The 23,387-nt window shown below is 40.3% G+C and overlaps 1 protein-coding gene across 2 annotated transcripts in view; it reads left to right on the top strand.

Moving 5' to 3' along the window:
* Positions 1-23,387, top strand: part of eya2 (EYA transcriptional coactivator and phosphatase 2) — a 30,339-nt gene that overhangs the window by 1,029 nt on the left and 5,923 nt on the right. The window contains exons 1-10 of one of the 2 annotated variants that reach the window (XM_034205758.1): positions 10,068-10,086; positions 11,894-11,972; positions 12,502-12,542; positions 12,995-13,115; positions 14,133-14,243; positions 18,002-18,078; positions 18,301-18,484; positions 18,965-19,101; positions 19,222-19,305; positions 22,725-22,814. In XM_034205758.1, coding sequence (XP_034061649.1) covers positions 13,013-13,115; positions 14,133-14,243; positions 18,002-18,078; positions 18,301-18,484; positions 18,965-19,101; positions 19,222-19,305; positions 22,725-22,814 — 786 coding nt within the window. In that variant the 5' untranslated portion in view covers positions 10,068-10,086; positions 11,894-11,972; positions 12,502-12,542; positions 12,995-13,012. Of the gene's footprint in view, positions 1-10,067; positions 10,087-11,893; positions 11,973-12,501; positions 12,543-12,994; positions 13,116-14,132; positions 14,244-18,001; positions 18,079-18,300; positions 18,485-18,964; positions 19,102-19,221; positions 19,306-22,724; positions 22,815-23,387 lie in introns of those variants that run through there. The other variant, XM_034205757.1, reaches the window with a different exon arrangement.

The following is a 23,387-nucleotide window of genomic DNA, read 5'->3' as shown; positions in this document are numbered from 1 at the left end:
AATAAGAGCAGAAAAACCTTATAATCCCAACATCAACATGTCAGCAATTTGTGTGTCACTGAGCCTTTAAAAGAGAACCGTGTGTGAGGCACCTTCTCTCAGATGGAGCTCCTTTGTTTTTCTTGGTGCTGGTTGAATCGGTGCAACACTTTTGGCTCGGCCTAAGTACAGAAGATTACACTGAAATCACTGACACACACCCCCCCCCCCCCCCCCCCCCCCCCCCCCAGCCGCTATGCAGGGACCCTCATTAACTAAATTAGGGGAGCCTCGCTAAGCATTTTTCAAAGGCTGGTATTCATATTTTTCAAGGACCCCTTTATGGCTCCCGACGAGAAACGAACTCAATGTTGTTCCAACCATTTAAATCCTTTTTTAAACATGTCTTTCAGCAACGATTACATGGGGCCATTTAGTTTGTTTAAATAAATAGATTTTAAGAAAAATAAATCTGACATTACATTTTCTTGTATAGTATATGGTGACAATTGTGTCATGACATTTAATCTTCTTTATTTATTATTCATTTTTAACCATTAAAAAAAATCTCCTTTTTTTCTCAGAAAACACATTTTAATTAGTATCATTCCAACTATTGGTTTTGCATAGATGGACACCAGAGGGTTTACATCCTTGCTGCAGGGCAAACATAGTTTAACTATTGTGGTGTGAAAAGTGCCATATACCAGCTCCAAAAAACGTCACACTCATTTCAGAATTGCATAACGTAAACTGAACATATGTCACTGTCAGTTGTCTGAAATAAACCTGCAGGGGTAATGGCCAGCCAAAAAAGGATTCTTTTATTTTAGATATAGTGTCAGATTCAGGTCAGAGACAGATTATAAATCTCTTTTTATATACCTGCGTTTTAACCCCCACAAATACCATCCAGGGGTCTTGTTGGAGGGGTGGAGGGGGGGGGGGCTCCGACCACATACGGAAGGTGTGTTCTTGGGCGTGTTTGATTTAACACTGCGGTTCGTCTCTTAATAACATTAGGCCCCATTTCTGGACTCGCTCTCCAGGCTAGCCGGGTCCCTCTCAGTCTCTCGCCCTCTCGCTCCTTCATGGTTCCTATTACTAGCTCTAATAAATTGTGAATAAGCAGCAGCCCAAAAAGTCCCGGGCTGTGGAGAATTCCCCATCCTGTAGCGCAAGGCACCCCCTCTTAAGAAAACACAAATTAATTCCAAACCCCTCTGTAGCCAAACGTTTGTGGAATGATAAATATTTTCATAGGAAGCTCTGCTCTTCCTGACTTTATCTGCACAAATGTCATTATATTTCTTCGCATTTTTTAAGCTTCTGTTCATCTCTCTTTCCCTTTCTCTCCTTCTCCCTTTCTCTTTTTCTCTGGGAGTCAAATATCCTTGCTGACTTGAACTCAAGGTTACACCAGGGCTCTGATGTTGACCCATATAGTCTCAAGGTATACTCAATCTATTCTCTTAGTCTAAGAAGTGAATTATCCTAGTATTAAAAGCTGGACGGATGACATTCATTTAGTTTTATTTGCTGAACTGAAGTGAGTCTGTTGAATATCTTTCAGTTAGATGCTGTTTTTTCTTGTTGTACGACACCCCAAATTCAGCCACACACACATCTTTGTGTTTTGCCTTAGAGTACAGAGCAAAGCTGACTTAATTTACATCTTCTCTGTCAACCTGCCAATTTTAAAGAAAAAATATTTCCGTGACTGTTCCAACACTGTGTGCTTTATGTATGATATGGTGATTTAGGTGCAGCATATCATTAATAAGAGTTCATCCTGTTACACAAGAGAAACACGATATAGTTTTACAACAATCTCAGTTGAAAAGACCACAAAACATTTCCAAAATAATAATGTCTACATGTAAGTAAGCAATATATTATCATATTGTACTTGTTTGCCTTTTTACATATGTTTCCTTACTTGTTTATTTGTCCTTTTCTTCTTTAATTTATTGAATTCCCCATTACTGAGCAACTACTGTCACTTATTTCTTTAGTTATGTTTGAGTAAGTCACTGAGGAATAAAGTAAAAGCTTCTGGGTTTTCATGGATTGAACGCTTCTGAACTTTAAACAACTTCACGAGCAGCCAGCTGAGTGTAGCCTGATATGTGCAGCTGTCTGCATAAACAGAAGGCCTGACTAAATCTAAACTCTGTCGGCTGTTATTCCTAAAAGTCTATTATTACATACAGATTTCAAGCAACAACAGTAGGTAATACTGATATGCAAAGACAATACAATGAAGACGAACAAATATGTAATTACTGAGTCTCTGAAATATATGATTTTAAATGTATCCCAAGACTGTTGAATTTATATTATTATTTATATTTGTGTGCGTGTGTGTGTGTGTGAGGCTTTATGTAGAATCCATTCTGCAGTATTGTGTCTATTGTGTTAGACCTCGGAAATGTGTGTGTGTGTGTGTGTGTGTGAGAATCTGCATGTAAGCATCAATATGTTTAGCTAAAACAAAAGGAATGAATGAAAGGGGGTGCCGGTGACACTAGTGGTTGAGGGGTTGTCTCTCCAAAAGTATGGGGCTCGAAAGTGATCACACTTCCCTCTGAATGTCTTCCCCTATCCTACCCTTCCCTCCCGTTTTAATTCCCTTAAGCCCCAAAGAGCACCCAGGGAGGCCTTGTGGTAGTGTGTGTGTGTGTGTGTGTGTGTGTGTGTGTGTGTGTGTGTGTGTGTGTGTGTGTGTGTGTGTGTGTGTGTGTGTGTGTGTGTGTGTGTGTGTGTGTGTGTGTGTGTGTGTGTGTGTGTGTGTGTGTGTGTGTGTGTGTGTGTGTGTGTGTGTGTGTGTGTGTGTGCTGTCAGCAGACAACAGCTGTCTCTCTGGCTATCTCCACTCTCCTTATCTCTACTTGAGAATGGAGAAGCCACACACATCGCAGCGTATAGCCTGCGGTGGCCATATTTAATTTTTCTGCGCTCTCAGAATGGTTTGGGTACTTTCCAATGGATAGAGAATTTAATAATTGTCTGTGGCTCTGCGAGAATTTTTGACATTGAATATTTTCCTGAATATAGTTTGTATGCCAACGTATTATATCTCATCTTATTTACCCGGCCTTGTTATCTCTAAAAAAAAAGGCATAAATCAATCTGTTGATTTCATTTTTTTTTACGCTTTCTCTGTCTCACACACACTCCCACTGTAAATCTACCATTCTAGAAGTAATTGGACCTCAATCCATCTGTAACGGCTGCGAGCTTCAGCTACCAGCGGGCTCTGTCTGGCCAGCTGTTAGCAACTACGGCGGCCACCGGCCATCATTTGCTGAGGAGGCTGATGGAGGGCAAAGCTTTTTGTCCTAATGAGTAATAAAGGAGCCAGTCTGAGAGAGAGAGAGAGAGAGAGTGTGTGTGTGTGTGTGTGTGTGTGTGTGTGTGTGTGTGTGTGTGTGTGTGTGTGTGTGTGTGTGTGTGTGTGTGTGTGTGTGTGTGTGTGTGTGTGTGTGTGTGTGTGTGTGTGTGTGTGTGTGTGTGTGTGTTCATTAGAGAAGGCAGGAGCAGTCATGCAGTCAGGCGTGTGTCAGTTTTGAGTGTGCGAGCGTGTGTGCGTCCACCCTCCCATCACTGGACCAGATGTTTTTTACCTGGGTACCAGACCACCATCTGACTGAGGTCAGCCCGCTGCTCCAGCCCCTCACCCGCTCCTCCAGGCTGCTGGGAGGTCTGCCAGCTGTCCCCCACTTTGACCCGCGTCCCGGGGCACTGGTTCTGGGGGAGTCAGAGTCTAGACCTTGGGGTAGGTGGTCCTTTTCGAATTTGGCAATATCACTAGGGGAAAATTGTTAGGGATATTTTTAGCGTTTGGGTGCCGAGATATGGGCTGTGAAGGCAAGTGAGTAAGCATAAAAAGAAGGCAGTTGAGCATTTGTGCTGGAGAATATCACAGATTAAGACGCTGGCATTGTTGAATAAAGAGGTTTTGATTACTGAGGGACAGAAGGGGGTAGCTTCTGGCATTAAAGCAGTCTTGTTGCAGGGAGTTAGTCAACTGGAAAAGAAGGGCCACCAAGTCTGGGAGGTAAAGTTACTGAGTGCAGACAGAGTCGGCAACAGGTTCACTGCTGCCAGAGATTAATTGGAGCCTCTTGTATGATCATTTCTGTTTCTTTCAAAGGACATAATACATCTGTCATTATGTGACTTAACTTTTTTAATTTAAAGTACAAGTATAAGCAAGTTCTGTTTGTGTTTTTGGTTATTTGAGGAAAGTGTTGCAGAGACTCCGGTGAGAGTAGAACCAGTCAGTAAAGCGATTAATCGTTTGCGTAGGTTTTAAACCGGTTCCTCAAGTTTCTTCACTTTTGGTATTAGTGGCATGGTGGCTGCTGGGAAACCTCATTGAGATGGGTCCCTCTGATAGTAAACAGGTGACGGCAACACGGAAACATCTTACTCCTGTGTTTTTGCTTTTAACTGTCTCAGCAAATGTCTGACTCGGGATGTGGAGTCATCGAAAACATGACTGGTTACTGTTGACATTAGCATGTTAAAAGTATCACACTGTTGCTTGGGTTTTACTTTGCAGAAGGACCGCTGTGTTCTGTTAATTGATTTGGCAACAAAATAATTGAACATATTAACATCAAAGATACCTCAATTAGAATATAGCTTATATCCTTTGTTGTCCTGCAGACAGGGCATTGCTGGCAGTGATAATAATAATAATTCATTGGATTTTTATAGCGCATTTCCTAATGCTCAAAGACGCTTTACATACAATCAAAACAGAAAAAGTACAAAGAAAACTAAAAACATAAACAGTAGTCCTAATCCCAGTGTGATGATACACTTAAGGCTAATGTACGCTCCTATACGATCACAGACACACACTTGGAATGTGTTTTCCTCTTAAATAATTATCTGGTTTTGGTGGGTGGAGATTATCAATCCTGAACATCTGTCTTATCTAATAAAAAATTAAATTGATATCCTGTGGTTTCAGGTTGCACAAAACCCTGACATTTGACGGACAATTTACAATATTTTCTAACATTTAATAGACCAAATTATCCCTAAGATAAATTTAAAAAATAATGTTTCGAATTATATCAAAAAAGGAATACAAATACTGATTCTAAAATCCTTGTGCATTGATGAAACATATCAGAGTTTAAACAGCAAGGAGCGGTGTGTTTACTATGTGTTTGTTTATGGATAGATAAATATGTTTTGTGCACGTGACTTGGAAAATGAGCAATTATAAATACAGTCAGTGTTTTAAAAGATAATCAAGCTTATGGGAGCAGAGTTTGAGGCGTGCTCTCTCCTTTTATCATGAGCCATAATAGATTTCAAAGAAATTGTCTAGTAAAGCAACTAGAGCATGTTTTCTACATTTTCCTCAGCTTGATAAGTCCTCTTATTTTCATTTATCTGAAGACGTGCTGCCTTTGTTTAACAATAAATGTTAGTATAACGCTAATTCCACTTGTACTGCTGTCGGCCAAAGGTGGTTAAAGAGGGCAGTAGCTGGCAGATGGCACAGATTTCCACCATGAAGCCCTACAAAGTGCCCCACAAACTGAAAATACTGGGCCCTTGTTCTGTGTCTTTTATCAGTGGCCGCAGCAGTGAATCAACCCCCACTCTGCCCCAGGCTCTCTGGCAGACTGTCCAAATTGAGGGCTCCAGGTGGGGTCCCATATGGCATGATTACAGACCAGCACGTCACCTTGTCGGAGGAGCACAATGTTTCAATAAAAGGTCAAAACATGTGAAGGTCACCGTGGTGTCCGATCAGACTCTCACATGTCGTTTCAAAACTAGACTAGACATTGACACAGCACACATATATTGACACTGTAAACAACATACAGGGTCACAGGGTTACAGGCTTACTGTACTTGATATTCAAATAATTGTTCAATAATGTAAACAGGAGATGTGGGATCTCAACCAACTGTAATGTATTTAGTTCACTAACAGTATGTAATAAAGTAAACACAATTTGAAAAGTCACGAGTCAGTCAGTTGCCAAACATCTAAGCAAACTCTGTCAGTATTTTAATTTGAAGAAGACAGCTGACCTTTTATGTTAGAAGTGAATACGTTTTTTGATTATATGGCCAGGATAGATTCATACATTTCAAATATGAAACAATACAGGGGTTTTTATGTATATGCGAAATCTAACTCTGACGTCTTCATCAGACCTTGAATTAAATATGACTCAAAGTCATACATTCACTAAATGCTGTGACTCTGCGTGATACACATTTCCATCATAAAAAGTAATTTTAGTAATCATTGTTGGTTCAACTGATTTTTTTGTATGTGGCTCTTCTATCCCCGTTTCAATCAATGCGTCTTGTTGGACCACAACCAGCTTGTCTACCCGCCTTTGCGTGTAGAGCTTGGAAAAGAAAAACACTTTTTCCCTGAGATGCTGTCACACTGACAGATAAACTAGCTGGCCCATAAGGATCAGTTTCATATGTGTCAATCTTTTCCTCACTCAAGAGTTTAGTTGAACAACAGGTAAATCTGCATAACATCTGCGTATTCCTTAAAATGTATCCAATGACATTCCATCTTAAAGCACAATATACCATCCTGTGATGTAATCCATCAGCACAAAGGCTAGAATTTGATATCCGTGAAAGAAGCAGTGGTCTAGCAGAACCCTGGGACCCAGGTGAAGCTGGTGGGACTGGCGTCGTGGCCTCGTGGCCCCCTGTGGCCCCACTGGGTTTGTTTTAGCTTTAGTTTCAGCCCTCGGCCCTCCACATCTCTGCTGAGCTCTGCTCATCTTCCCTCTGGTGTCCTGCAGTTCCCATGGCCTTGTGCATCCTCCTCCCAGGCCTCACCCTGAACCAGGAAGTGCCTCCCCTATCACACACAGTGTGGGTGTTTGTGTGTACGTGCATGTGTGTGCATATAGGACTGTTGCAGGGATGCAGCTGAAGTCAAAAGGACTCTGAACAGGCGTCGCTTTTACTTTTGATCCCTGGAAAGTTTTAGGAAATGCTAAGCACAACAGCACTTTCCTTATTTTCCCTCTGTGCTGCGGGATCATAGTTACTCTCTGGAGCTTCACACTACGCCTATGATGAAGGTCAGATCATGACCCCTGATGGCTGCAAGGTCATAAGAGGCATTTCAAATGGAAATTGATAGAAAAATAATGATGAACCTCATGCATGGTTCAAATTAAAAGTACAGTTTTGTTGACGCAAGATAAAAACCTAAGCGTTGCTTAGTTGTAAGATTTACTTTCTTCATATAAATGAAATTCGATGAGAAATATCAAACATTTGCTATTTATTTGTAATAATAACAAGCCTTTACCGACATGACAAAGTGTAAATAGACTCCTTTGTGACACATTTACAATCTGTTTATTCTACAGTCATAACACAAATGTGCAGGTGGATTTTTCAGTCTTTGTAGCTGCTTCACGGTTGTAAGACATTTATTTACACAGAAAACACTGAGGTGTTTGAAAAGCCGGGAGGGCGGTTCCATCAGATGGAGCTGACACAACATGAGGTGTGTTTTCTCTAGTATGCTGTCAAAAAGGCTTTTGTTAGTGAGAACAACACAAACAGTACTGTAAGATGTTTTGTAAATTCAGTAAAGCTTCTTTTCATCAGCCGACTGTCACAATTGCTGTCACTTTTCTTAGCTTGTTCTTTTTTTTCTCTCATCTTCTCTGCTGCAGTAAAACCCTGCTGCCCCTATACTTCATGACTGTCATCTGTCTCTGTCTTTGTGTTGTCAGCGAGGTCAGAGGTCGGGCAGTTAGCTGCAGCTTTGCCAGATTGGAATGGCCCAGAGGCAGAAACAGAAAGAGGCAGAAAGAGAAAAGGGAGAGAGAGTAGACAAATACATGGAAAAGCAAGTTGTGCATGTGAGATTTTAAGGACTCTCACCTCAGTGAGCATTATAATCAAATGAAAGGGATATTAATTTTACCAATGTAAATACAAATTAACGCTGTATAGCATGATACAGGGTTGACATTGAATATGTTGCAGTACTGTGAGCATGGTGATACATTGCTGGATGGATTTTATATATCTTTTTCATCAAATTCTAAGACAACTTTCAGGACACAAAACCATTAATGATCAAGTATAGAAAGTCACTTTTTCATGCAATCAGAACAATGTAATCTACGTTGTATCACAGTCCCTATAACACCATAACATTTTGTGCAATTTGAGCAAAGTAATTAACATTTCACTATAAATTACAAATAAAATATCACACATACAATTTATTTTGTAAATCAAACATTTTCTACACCTTGATCAAACATAGAATGAATCATGTGACCTTGTTTTGAATCTATTTGCATCAACATGCTGCACCAGACTCCGCTCTTCTGGAAAAGCTCTCCACGTGATTTTGGAATCTGGCTGCATGGATTTTCTCCCTTCACCCTGACTGATGTTTGGTGATAAGGCCCTTCTCGCAGTCAGTGTTGCAAATAATCCCAAAGGTGTTGGATGATATAGAGATCATTGCTCTGTGCCAGGCCAGTCAAAATCTGCCATGGCAAACATACTGTGTGTGAATCTGTGTGCACGTTGAAACAGGAGAGGGCCTGCACCCAACACAATTAAGATTTACCTCTGTATTAAAGGGATAGTGGAAATCCGCGAATTTTGGGTTTAACTTATGTATTTTTATTAGGGCCGGGACTCGATTAAAAAAATTAATCTAATTAATTAGAGGCTTTGTAATTAATTAATCGAAATTAATCGCATTTTGAATCACATATAAATATTTGACCTGAGAACAGTGAGAAGCAATTTTTTTTACATGGATTTTAGTATACCATTAGGCGCATTCACACCGCAGTACTTTTCCCACAAAGGTTCATGAGAACTTAGTTCATGAGAACTCTTTGAACCTGGGGGTGGATTAGGCAAATGAAGCCGCTGACGTCACTTCTTCTTCTTCTGCTTTGGGTTTACTGGCAGGCCGCAAACCACTTCACGGCGTATACTGCCGCCCAAAGTCCCCGGCCGGAAGTCCCCGGAGTTGGGGACTGGCTTCAGTAGAAGCTGCTGGGAGTCCCAGCAGCCTTCCGAGTAAATCGCCAGAACGCCGACACCTCCTCATCTCCACCGCTCCCATGTTTTATTTTGTGTTGCCATAAGTTAGTCTCTCTGCGTTTCTGCGCTGGGCTAATGCTAATAATGCTAATGCGAGGATAATAAAATGGCGGCTTCACAAAACTTTTTGGGAGTTTTACGGGGCGTGGTTTGTAATCCGCCCAGCCAATCAGAAATATAGCTCTTTTCTCACAAGAGAGCCGTACGAAAGTCCCTGCTTTCGTGGGGGTAAAAAGGTTCTCATGAACTAATTTTAGTACCGGCTCTTTTTGGTGTGAACGCGATAAAAGAGGCTAACGTCCACACTAGCTTCCACACTAGCTGCTATATGTTTTGCATTGAGGTGATACTTGAGGCTTGATGTGCTGCGGTGATATGCGAATTCCTTTTTGCATAATTTGCACACAACCGTGCTCTTATCGACGCTTCCATCCGTCCGTTTTTTAAAACAACATTTCCCACTGTTGTTCACTGTGGTTTGTTGTTGTCTGAAGTCATGAACGTTAGTTGGTGCTCCAGTATAATCGGTACGCCTGAAACTCATCCAGTGAGAAACGTTCCGCGGTGCAAAAATAAGTGCGATTAAAATGCGTTAATTTTTTTAACGCGTTAATTTTTGTGTAATTAATTAATCTTAATTAACGCGTTAAAGTCCCGGCCCTAATTTTTATTAAAAAGAAGCATATTAAACTATTTTTTTTAATTTCATCCGCCTAGTTTCATTTTATTTTCAATTTTACTGCGCCCTCTCAATGAAACGAAATACTTCGGGAATCGTCGGGAATCTTCGGGTGATGACGAGAGCTCAGGAAGACGGGCACAAACAATGGCGGACATTCAATATCATTTGCATGTGAATAGCCGACCTTTATTATGGTGAATAGATGTGTTTTGTATGGCTGTAGTGCGACAGAAAAATTATACGTGACACAACGACATTGGATTAACCTTGAGATGCGTTTTTATTCCGTTGAACACAACTTTTGATCACAAATCAAAAAAGGTAAGACGTAATTATTGTAATATTTTTGGAACCGGATGTTGTTTACTTTCTCTTTTCTGGCTGATAGCTCCAGGAATTCGAGGTCTTACAGTGATGACATTACACCTGTGGAGTCTCAGCTTTAAATCGTATATCTTGTTTGTGCAGTTAAGATAGTAATAAGGGCATTTCTACCGTGTGTTGTGTGTAAAAAAAGCGTTAGCATTAGTTAGCATTGTTTCGCTCAATGCTAATTCAAAGGCTTGGTATTACTCTTGTGTTTTTTCTAGCTAACAATTGTTCTTATTGTCAGTTAGCGGAGTTTCTTACCTTTAAAAGGGTATGAAACATTAATAGTTTCATAAATGTTAAGAAGCCCTGAGACATGTGAGAGAAAAAAAACTGTGGGAGGGGTCCACTGGGGGGACCTTCGGGCTTAACTGGTTAACAATGATTAATATTTGTAAAGGCTACAGGTGATCTTAAGATGCGTGAGCTATGCTTAGGGACCTACCAGTCAAGATTATTTGTGCGTAGGGGTGCATCATCTGGCGCCTGGTCCTGGTCATCCTCGCCATTGCCCATGCCGTGAACCATCACCTCGGGCTCGGGCTCGAACAAATAAGGACGTAAAGGTCCATCGTCTGGCTCAATATTGTCACCATCGTCGCTTACTGAACCGGATTCAGATTCAGTTCCTAAAACGACATTTTCGTAGGAAAGCCGAGAGGATGTTTCTGACTCGCTATCATCACTGGATACCTCGTACAATCCTTCTTCTTTGTCTGGTATATTTGCCCTTCCACGTTCATTCTGCATAGACGCCATAGTTTGTTATCGTATCGTCTTCCCGAGTTTTCGTGACTTCCGGTTAGGCTGAGAAACATTTCGTTTCTAAAAAACTTCGGGGAAGCTGCAATAAAGTGCTTCTAACATGCGTAAGGCAATTATTATATTTTTTTAATCAGGTGTGATTGTTTTGGTACGTAATTATGCTTGTATATAAGTTAAAACGAAACTATTTGAGGTTCCATTTCCACTATCCCTTTAAATAATAGAGACCAAAATAAAATGTGCAAACAGTATTGCTCACATACTGTTGTCCCTATTGTGTTAGTAGATGACGTTTTTACCGAATCGTTTCCATTACAACCCACCATACATCGTGCTCCATGACTGGTACCTTGAATGATTTAGCTTTAGCATCTGCTGTCAAACAGACCCATTCAGCTTCCTGCTCAGACTCATTCATGTGGCTTTGACCTTTTGACCTCCAGCTTACTGAGCCGAGACCTTCACTTCCTTCTCTTCTTTTCACTCTTTTCTTTCTCTCTCTCTATTATCATTTAATACTTCTGTCAACAGACACATAGAGAAAAACAGACAAAAGCCTCAGAAGACAGAACTGCACAAATGTCTCATCTTGTCAAAGCTCTATTTTCTCATCTTATCACCAAACATGAAACATTTTAAATCCTTTTTTCCTCGTTCCTCTTGATAGCCAAACACAACATGCATGAGACAGGTGCCAAACAGCAAGATGACTCAGCGTTTTTCTAACATTTTCCCTAAGCATAATCGTACCTGTCAGGTTCTTGTAACTCAGCATTTAACTGTCAGAGTCGCTAATGATCGTACTCTTCACATCAAGACCGCATTCATCTTCTCTGTCTATCCTTGAAAGTATTCACCTCTTGAACTGTGTTTGGAGAACATACCTGCCCCTCCCCCCCTCATCCTGCTGCAGCGGGGCCCGAGGCACGTCACCATGTGTCAGTCACCTGCATACCTGTGTCTTGATGATGTGCGTTTGCTATTGTTTCCACAGGAGAGTTGACGGCTCAAGAGGAACCTGACTAACAGCGGTGTGACGGGATAAAGACGATAAAGCTCTCTCTATAGTTCAGGTGAGAGGGCAAAACTACAAAGAAATGAAAGAGTAAAGTGCTTCAGATGAAAGGTGGCTGCTCTCTGCAGTCACTGCAATCCTCAAGTCGGCCTTTTAACTCAAAGAATAGTTTTATATTAATTATATATAGCTTAAAATAAAACCTAATGATGTAACTGGTCATCATTTTCGGTAGTGAGGAGACCGCTTATTAGTTAGTTTGTTTTTTGTGATTGAAATCAGCAGAACCCTGATTTTAGGGGTAATTATTATATAAACAAAATGTGTATTAATGTTGTCTTTTTGTGTAATTGTATAACATGTTTTGGTGTTGGATGGTATCCTGCATTACACTGTGTTTTTCTACTTTTACAAAGGATATTAGGGAGTAATGCCGATGGTAACTTTGTCAGTTATGTGAGAATATGTGAGAAACACCAAATTACATCTCAGTAATTCATGTTTTATCTTATTAAAATGTATTTTTCAATTTCCTTACTGTTTTAATTGTTAACTTTCTGACATTGCCTGTTTTGTCTCATTCACAGGGCTTTTTCTATTGACTACATACTCATCGTACCGACTGCAGGTGAGTTTTTCATGACATTCTTCACTGAGGTTGAAAGTGGAATTTAATGACTTCTCTGTCACATTTTGTGCTGTGTGTCTTCCGGTAGCCGCCACATAATTGTAACTAAGCCTTAAACTCTGTGATGCTCATTATAAACTAATTATCTGAACTTTATTTTCCTTATTATTAAAACCAACTGAGTCTTTTCATATTTGTTTTTAGTGCTAAAATTTGCAAAAAAAGGTACATCTATTCAGATTTTACCAGTATACAGTATGGACCCCACCCACGGTACTGTTTGTGTCAATAATTCCTTTGTTGTTAAAGAAAGTGTTTGCATGTTTTACATTTTCAATGAACTTCCTCGTCCTCTAACGGTGACAAAAACAGATGTTCTGTTGTAACAGATAATGAGAACGAGAACCTGTCCCCAAAAGTTTCCTCATTACTCCGTCCTTCTTTAAAACCAGCTAACGGGAAGAGGTGTGATGGCTGCGTACGGACAGACTCAGTACGGCCCCGCCCTGCAGCCTGCGGGGCCGTACGCACCCTACACTCACCACACACAGGGCTACAGCATGCCCTCCTACAGTGAGTACACACAACCATACAGTGATGTGGATGCATTCAATGTTTTGATAAAGCATCAGATTCTGGAAGTTAGTGTCTATCTGTTTATTTCTTTAAAGCGCTCACTTTTATAAAACTGTATTTCCATTTTTCATCTGCAACATAGCAACTTTGTAATACAGTGCCAGACACAAAATAAAGAAGTGTGCATGTTTTCCAATGTTTACACCCAAACCTCCCCCCTGTACAGAACGAAACAACAGCACTAGCACAAAAACATTTAAAATAATAAACAAACAAAAAAAAATATGTTGAAAATTCACATTAAATTAATAAAGATAAAACAATGCTAATTGATAATAGTGCAGATAGCAAATCTGTACTAAAAAAAAAATCAGTTGAAGGTGGGGTAGGTAAGTCACTTCAGAAACACTGTTTGTTATATTTCATGGAATGCTCTTAACATCCCGATAGCAATGAATATATGAAATGCTTTGACAATAAATACATAAAAAAATGTCATCTGTGGAAGCCGTGGCGCTGTAAAAATCACGAACAATTATTTTAGCCGGCTCGGCTAAAGTAACTGGATGGCCTACCTGCCTGTCAGCCTTCTTCCATCTTGTGCACAAACTTATCTCGTGCCCTCATTGGTCATGTGCGCGTTTGTGTGTGTTGGGCTGCGTACTTTCAAATTCTAGCTGGTTTCTCCATTCTTACCTACCCTACCTTTTAAGGAAGAGTTCACAGTTTTAGCGTTTTCATGTATGGAGGCAACAAGACACAATAACAATATAACACATGCTGTAGGACATTAACTGGGAACTCATTTGGGGGAAACAATGTAGACAGTTATGTAATGAATACAAGAAACCACAATATTGTGTTACCAAGATAGATTGTTATACATGTGTATGTGTTATTTGATCCCCAGTGGTGAGACAGACTTGGTTAACATTAATCTGCATGTTGGCTAATCTTTTATGTAACCTAGGAAATTAATCTTATGCTCATTCGATGGCATCTCTTTGTCCTTAGACATTAAAACAGAAGAAGGCCTGAGTCACTCTCCAGGTCAGACAGGAATTCTGGGATACTCAAACTTCAGCAGCACTCCTCCCGGTCAGAGCCTCTACAGCTACTCACACGGTAAGTCTGAAACACTGTGTGTATTTAATGTATGGACACGCTAACACACACACACACACACACCTTATATACACCATCTTTGATTTCAAACTTAATAGAAGGAGCATCCATCCTGGTGCTTCCTTCCTCAGCTCTATACTCCTACTCCTCTTCTCTCTCTTCACTTTTTCTCTTTCCCTCTCCTTCTCTGTGCCACACCTGTTCTCCATTAGCTGCGGTCTGGACTCCTGGCGTCAAAAGTCTCCCCACCCCTCCTCTTTTCTCGGGGTCAGGCCCCCTTTCTCCACTCAGACCAACAATACAGCATGCAAGCGCTTGTGTCTGTAAGAGAGAAAGAGACAGTGAGAAAACATGTAGACAGAGGATGGGAGAACGGAGAAAAATAGAGGGAACAAAGAGGTGGGCAGAGGGTCTTTGTCGAAAAACAACAACTCAAAAGGAAGTGTGATCAGCTCTCTGCCCACACATGGCCTTGTGTCAGTGTGTTTTTGTGAGTGTGTGTATCTCCTCTGTACACATTCCTCAGTCGTCCGGCGCCCAAAGCATGACTCGCTCAGTGCGACTTTATGGCTTTCAAAGCAGCGTGAAATTGACCTTGTGTGTGAGAGGGGAGAGGTTAAGGTGAATTATACGGAGGGGTGAGGAGGTTTAATGTTGCAGATGGGGGGGGGCGGCCCTGCTTCACTGTACGGATGAGACTAAGAGAAGAGGGATCAAACCGTAAACAGATTAGGTTTGATGCTACATGCTTTATATCCCTCATGCTCAATAAGTGGAATATGAGCCAATGTCTTTATTATAATGGTCCTGGCATTTAAACACAATCTGAAAGCATATTCCATCTTTTGGTTATTTTTGTAGTTTTACATGGGTTATCATAAGAGATTGTACTTGACAAGTTAATTACAGAATCCTGACAGGACAATGCTAATACAAGTCTGACAAGTAAGGAAACATGAAGGAGAATGAGACAGGTTTTCAGAAAGCCAACCATTTCTAGCTATACTACTAAACCACTTTGCTCAAAAATGTCTAATTTCTCAGGATAACTGTATGTACTAATAGAGCTGGTATTGTAGGTCAGCGTCATACATAGGCTGCAATATGTTAGCCAAACTTATTTGGAAAAGAAAAAAACATTCATCTCAGTTTATAGACGGATTTTCTGATCAAACTCCAGTCTGCCATTCTTGATTTGAATGTTGTCTCACATTTTCTGCAAAATCAGGGATCATTACCAAAAACTACAATGTTATCACTTGCAGTTTTACCTCCAAGTAAAGTAGATAAGATGACCCAGAGTGTGTGTACTTTGCTTGTAGTTTTTGCCCTGTCGGACTTCATATTAGTGATTTCACGTCTCAGTGTGACCAGATCTCAGATCTCCCAACAGATCAAGGCCAAAAATAAGACTCAAGTTGTACAATGGAAAATCTGTATTGTTAACCCTATCTTGCGTCATTCAGAGCTGATATAGTTATTTGGGAAGGGCTGAAAAACACCGGTAACAATTGGAGGGGGAAATTGTAACTGTTTTTTCTGTTGACTGTGTTTTCAGCCCTTCATATAACTGTCAAATAACTAACTACATTTGTCCACATCACTTCCTCTATTCAGATGTCCAACATTATATGGGAATGTAAATATTCCTGTGAACACAAACGATATAACATCTTACAAACTGCAAGGACCTCGATGCTCTGTTAGAGCCCGACTGTAGGACAAAACATGTTTTTTCTCAGAGAGTAGTTTGAGTTTGTAAGACACGGTTCCCAAACAAAATACATTTGTTTGAATATTTGTAAGCATAAATCATTAACTGCAACTTCAAACGGTAATAAACTGCCACAACAACCTGATGTTTGTAGGATTTCAGAATGTTTCCATGTCGTCCATTATACTGTACACAACGCTTGAGCATGCACACACAAACACACCACAAAAATACATCCAAACCCGATCCAAACACACAGTTGTACTGCATGTTCAACTGAAACCAAATGGGGACTATGGGAGCTTTTGTTGTGTTTACTCCAGAGACCTCCTGGATTTTTCCTTCAGTCGCTTTGAAGAATGTTGTCCGGGGAGGTTTCAGTGTGGTTCTTCCATTGAGTCATTTGTCTCCTGTTTGTCATGCACTGTGGAATGGAGAAAAATAAATGGGGAGCAGCATGAAGCTTTAGACTGAAGCAATAATGGAAAGTAGAATTGAGTAAGGGAGTCTTTACAAATATCCTGGTTCAGGTCATGTCGGGGAAGAGGAGAGTACATCTTCATTATCGCCACAGGGAAGCTTGTCGCACAGTTCAACAGTTAAAACAAAACCCTTCACAGAAACGAATACTAAATCAACTTTCAACCTGTACTTAAACTACTTTGAATAACTTCCTACTGTACATAAAACACCAAACCAAGCAACTATTTACAAAGGTTCATTGACATGTTTTCTTTTTGGTTCCAGGAAAATTGTATTGCAATGCACACACAAATGTACACAAGTAACTGTCAAGCTATGTCTTGTCAATAAGAGGCCCTGGCTTCCACCCAGCACACGACTCGAGCCAGAACAATGCTGCCAGTTTGTTCACCTAACCTGTTAACCTTACCTGCACGACTCTTTATCAGGAACAAAGAGAAGATGGCAGTTGTGACTAATCTATCTAAAAATCTCAATCAATTTAATGGATATTCAGATTTTCATGGTTGCTAGTGGTTTCATACTTCTGGCACCAATATGACATTGAAATTGTGAGGTCTTGAGTGAAATGTGAACTGTTGGACAGATTGCCATGACGTTTAGTGTTCCCCTCAGGATGAATTTTAATTACTTTGGTGATTCTTTCACTTAGCATTTAGTGCCATCATCAGTTTAACACTTTGTGAATGTTATTACTGAGCCAAACACAAACTAGGAGGGTAAATATGGTAACAATGGAATACAAATTAGACATGCTGCATCGGCCCTGGAGGTAATATAATTGGAGTACATGAGGAAAGACCTCTGCCAAGGCCAATAGTGCATTCAAATGCTCCCTCAGATCATCTCATTTCCCCTTTTGGGAACTGTTCATAAGCTGTAAATTGTAAGGAACATAGATGCTACAAAAAATATGTGTTAGGGTGCCTAACCCAACAAGTATTTATTTTGAGCAAACTGAAAGTAATTTCTGTATCTGCCTTTTGTCTTCGGATAATGCTCCACAATGTAATCTGTTTTTTCTTGGCCTATTTTTTCACCCTTCTACCATGAAGATCCTGCCAGTACTTTTTCGGCAATCAATCCTGCTCAAAGGCAAACGGACAAACCTAGAACATAACCTGCCTGGCTGAGGTCATACTAATTATTCAGACAAACAAACAACATGGATAGACTTGACAGAAGGATGCAGGGTGAGGCAGCGTCACTGTTGGAGGAAATCGCTTGGAGGAAGACATTCCTGCCTTGGCCTGATTATACTGAGAAGATTCCCAGAGCAGCAGCAGCACACTTTCCCACCTGTATTGTTATGCCAAACATAAATCTGACTTCCGGCTCCTGCAGCTCTGAGCTGTCACTGAGGAAGGAGTTTACTGCTCCTGACTTTCTTCACACAGATACTCACGGATCAGATCGTATATTGTGGCATTACATCAGAGGAGGATTCATTGATACAAGATGTAACGCAGTCAAATCTCTCACCAGTTTGTAATTGTTCTCCATCCTGCATGATGAATTATGTCCTGAAAGTCTGAACTTTTGCCATCACATCGTTTCTCAGGTGGTGGTATTTCATCTGGAATTTTTCAAGGCACCCATGCAATCTCGAGTTCAACCCCATTCAACTCTACACAACAAGTGAGTAATGTAACTTCGACAGGATGTTTTACTGCCAAGACATCTGAAGATCCTGAAAACATACATCTTAAACTCTAGCAGTCCTGACAAATAACTTAATTTAGCAACTGTCATGACTGTCATATGTATTAATCATGATGACGACTGTTTGATTGTAGGACGTTTCATTTTGGAATGATAAATGACACTGACTAATTAAAGTAAATGTTTACGTTTTGACAGGAGTTTTCAGCGTACTCAAGCTACAGTCAGAGTCAGTACTCTCCGTATTATAACTCTCATCACTACAACAGCCCCTACATAACCAGCAGCAACATCAGCCCCACTGCCATCACAGCTCCAGTAGCCTATCAGCATCCAGAACACCCCGTCATGCTGCCCAATCACAGCCCAGAGTCGCACACAGGTAAGGAGGGACAAAGCATGTTATTTCAAATTGACTTATAATACCACATGTACCATGCCTTACTCTGAACAAAAAGCACATATAACATGGACTGTACTGTACCAAGTTTGATATATTTGCTTGATTTTAAGAATAAAAGTAATTAAAAAAGGTATTTTCAAACTCGTGTTACATTTTATTTTGCTGTTACAATAAGATAATGTAAACTAGGCGCCCTTTTAAAAAGAAGCAAAGTCATTTATGTTCTGTAGGTTAAGTTGGTTTAAGAAACATATATTTTTTTAATGTCATATGCTAATTGTATACCCTGCTATGGATCCAAACACCTTTGGTCCAACACATCCCATAAAGTATTCTCTGTGCTCGGGGCTTAACAGATTAAAAGAGCGCCCCATCAACACGCTCTTGAGTTAATAAATCAAACTCTAAATCTCGAAGAAGGTTGTTTTATAGAGTTTGTTTTATGTGTGTGTGTTCTAGGCGAGTACCACCCGCCGCCAAGCCCCCCCACACCAGGTAAAGAGGAGGGGGTCCCAGCAAGAAGGGGGTCGGATGGGAAGTTGAGAGGGAGGAAAAGAGCCAGTGACCCTGCCCCACCTCTGGACTCTGACATTGAGGTAAACACACTCTCACACTGTGTTGAAAATTATCAGCATTTCTCTACAATATTTATCTTTCTCTCCCTCACACGCACACACTCGCGAGGTTAACATTACATATCTGTTATTTCTCTGCAGCGCGTGTTTATCTGGGACCTGGATGAAACCATCATCATTTTCCATTCGCTCCTCACGGGAACCTTCTCCTCACGTTTCGGAAAGGTACGAATATAAGACCCCTCCCTTTGTTATTTACTAGCTCACACTTTGAAAACAGTTCTGATACGGTAGATAGGCACAGTTTGGCATAAAACCCTTGCATCAACAAACTAACCCTTGTCGTCATAAAATCACCCTTTGTCTCAGCGCTGGAGTGCTTATTTGACTAACAGCCGAGTCCACAACCTTTGGGTCTCATCGCTGAGCATTTTCACATGCTGGCTGTTTTGCCTCTCTGCCCTCTTGTTTCTTTTCATAATGCACCGGGGCTGTTTAGCTACCCGAGCATCCCGCGGCGTGATTGACAGCCAGTGGGACCTTTACATAACAGACAGGCAGCTGACAAGGGGCGGACCGTGGTGCGTTTCTTGGTTTTGGCCGGGGACACGTGTTTTGAATTCTCACGGTCCCCCTGCGGGTTGACACAGGGCTGATGGGAGTTTGAGGGAGCAGCGTTTCTGATCGGCTCAGCCCCTGGCAGGCCATGCATGCTATTGTTTCTTTTTCTTTCTGTTTCTGCCACAGAGGAGGTGGTGGGTGGTGGGGGGGGGGTGAGTGAAAAAGCGAGAAAGAAACACAGGAGAGAGTGAGAGAGAAAGTGGATGTGTTTGAAATGTGACTCATGTGCCAAAAATTCCTGATTCCTCCCACCACCCCAGAACGCCCCGCTGCTGGAGCTCAGCTGGACGGACTCTGACATCAAAAGTCAGAGGGACTGAATGAGTGACAGCGGAAAAACAGATTAACAATCCAAAGCATTAAGACGGCTTACAAGCTAGCTACGCTTTGCCCTTCTTTTTTCTTCCTCCACATATTCTGCTAACTAATCCTACTCTGACAGCCATAATGCTTTTTTTCTGGCATAAGTTATCTTCACTTTATGTCCTGCTTTCTTTCTACTTTTAACAGCCCAGGCTCTTTCCATTAGGGTCAGCCTATTAAACTCTTATCATAAACAAATGTTTTGGACCTTTTAAGTCAAGGCGAATCTGGGCCCGGCGTGCAGGAAAGACTAATGGCTGTGTTGAAAGACAGTTGTTTTCACCAGCTCCGTGAGCCAGAGGTGAATGGAGAACCACATGAGGAGCTGATTCCTTCCCTTGCTCCTCCATTATCTCATCTGTCATACAGCACCCATCAATCCACTCTAGTGTGTTTTAATACATGAGTAAAGGTGGGAACTCAGGTGTTTTAGTCTTTTCCTTCCTCCTCTTTTTCTTTTCTTTTCTGGGATTATCAGAAATAGGCTTTATCTAAAAAGACCAGCCCTTGATTTTTTTAATGGGAGTGATTATAGATAATTATTTCAATTATTAGACAAGAAGAACAATCCTCTCTTAAGCCTTTAACTCCACCTTCTTCATCCTTTCAATTCATGTCTTCCTCTTCAGTCCAGTGTTTCTTAATCCCTCCTCTTCATAATGTTCTCCTTTAGACCTCCTACTCCTCCTACTGAACTTTTCCCGCCCTTCGTCCTCATTACCTTTTTTCTCTTTACACCTTTTTTTAGAAGGTGGGGTATTTTGTAATCATCATGATTAATCCTGCTTTTGTTATCAAGACCTTTTTTACCATTTCGAGCCCGAAGACGCCTCTGCTTGTCATTTAGAGATGCATTCATCTAAAATGTTCACCTTTGGCTGACAGCCCGGCCTGTGCTTCTCCTGTCTGTCTGCCAAAGACAAGCCAACGCTGCCATCAAAAAACACACCGCACACATTCATACACACACCTGCTTTTGTAGTCCTCAACAACAACACGCCCAAGCTCTTTGTCAGCCTCACTGCCCGCACATTATGATGTATGTGTTTCTCCGGGTCATGATATATAGTTTGCTTATTAGGAAACAAACTGAATTTGGTGTAATGCAACACCTGCATAGTTAGAGAAAACATGAGGAGAGATGCAGGGAGGTGTGAGGGTGTCCTGTGTACACAATCTCACTCAAGTTAAAATAAAAAAGCATTGACATCAAAATCCAACAAAAATAAAAGTTACATTTTTTTAATTTTAAAATAAAATGTCAGAATCATATTAAATATTACAATATATTAAATACTGGATTATGATGCATAAGTGTGTCTATCAAATCTAGTTTAGTTGAAGTGTGTTTTATTTCCTTTGAATGCTCCTAATCTGTAAAGTAACTAGTAGTACTAGTATTAATACTGTTCTCGTTTCAACGTATGGATATTGAACTGAACAGCCAGCTAAACTCTCCTCAGCATCATTCCTCCAAGGAACAGGCAGGTGTTGTATTTGGCAGGAATTGTAATGATAAGAAGTGTGAAACTGACACAGAATACATTTCTTCATAAGTACACATAAAACAATGATATGTTCTTAACAATTAACTTAAGCTGTTAGATAAATCTAGTGAAGTGAAAGGTACAATATTGGCTTTTAAAATGTAGTGGAGTATGAAGTAGAGAAAAATGAAAAGTAGCCCAATATCATACTTAAGTAGAGTACTTGAGTAAATGTTCTACATTTTACAACGAAAAAGGTTAAAGGCCGCCATAAACACAGAGCAAAACGTACTGATGTAGCTAAATCCACTTAAGTTATGTAGTTACATCACATAGACTTACTGTTTTGTTTAAGATACTCTTATAGATTTGATCATCATTCCAGTCAGTCACAGCCAGTCAATTTCATTTCAAGCTAAGGAAAAATCAAAAGGAGAAAATAAAAGACTTGCTTATTTTATGAATACAAATATGTTCCTAATTGTTTTATTACCGTATTCAATTGAATAGTGCAATGGACTTAATGATTTAAATTGTATGTGATAGTTTAAATAAGGAAAAGGTGCAGTACAGGGAAAAAACTAGACTAAATGAAGAGAGCCAAAACAAATAGGTCAGAAAATAGTTAGTGGAGATAACAATCTGCATAGTTTGATTGACAGATACATATTAACACTGGCCCCTCCCTGAAACCTGCTTATGTCAATCCAGTTGATGAGTTTGAAAAAGAAAGCTTTTAGGAGAGACAAGCAGGCGGCGGCACTGACAAGGCGGGAAGTGACAAGTAATGATGTTCAACAATCCAACTAACTCATTATTCTCTAAATACCAAACCTCTTAAGCCATCAATCTCAGTATGAGCACTTGAATTTATAAAAAAAAATCTCTATTAAAAGGGGGCGTGGCCCTGCAATGTTTCGAGATGTTGTTCTGACCTCATTTCAGGTCAGGCTATACAGTATAGTAAACAAACCATTTTTTCTTGAATTAAATGTGTTGAGTGTGTGACGGATAGACAGATAAGAGAGTTTACTGTGTCTGAGGGAAATGTGTTAGCATGCCTCAGGACATCAATACATACATATCCTTGATTAAATGTTATCATGATTATTATTATTATCAGTGTGGCTTTTAAAGTTATTCATTTTAGAGAATGTGTGTCTCTGTGTTCAGGACTCCTCAAAGGCGGTGTCTCTCGGTTTGTGGATGGAGGAGATGATCTTCAACCTGGCCGACTCCAGACTCTTCTTCAACGACCTGGAGGTGAGTTTCAATTTGACTCATAATTTAAAACCTGTGAGGAGAGCATGTTCAGAGAATTACTCGATTTCATTTTTATTTTATTTTTAACTTTGTTTGTTTGCCCCCTTAAACCATTATACTGCACATCATGCGTTACTTCACACAAAAACCTTACTTATTATTTATTTTATAATAAATTCTGCCCTTTATCTCAGTTTTTTTGCCACTTAAAGATGTATTTGAAGAAAGACAGGAAATATCAGCAGTGAGTTACTTTCCCCATGGAAACAGGTTTTACATTTGGCTGCTGTTGTCTTAACTGTATAAAGCACAGTGGAAATCCCCTCACACAACTTCTTTATGTATTAATACGTACTGCTCAATTTTCCAAATAATTTGCCCTCCTCAGTTTAGCAGGAATATGAAAAGGAGTTTTTGTTAAAGGCTGGCTTAAGTGCACAGTTAGACAAAACCTGGACACTAGTAAAACCTCTACAAAACGATGACGATGCGGTTTTATTACGTGTAAGTGACTGAAAAAGTTTATACGTTTTTCAGGTTGAATTCTTTAGCCTTGTTCTGACAAAGAAAAAA

The sequence above is a fragment of the Gymnodraco acuticeps genome, unplaced genomic scaffold (assembly GCF_902827175.1).
Source record: "Gymnodraco acuticeps unplaced genomic scaffold, fGymAcu1.1, whole genome shotgun sequence".
In the NCBI taxonomy this organism is placed as follows: domain Eukaryota; kingdom Metazoa; phylum Chordata; class Actinopteri; order Perciformes; family Bathydraconidae; genus Gymnodraco; species Gymnodraco acuticeps.
The sequence above is the reverse complement of the archived record's forward strand: the minus strand, read 5'-3'. Positions and strand labels throughout refer to the sequence as shown.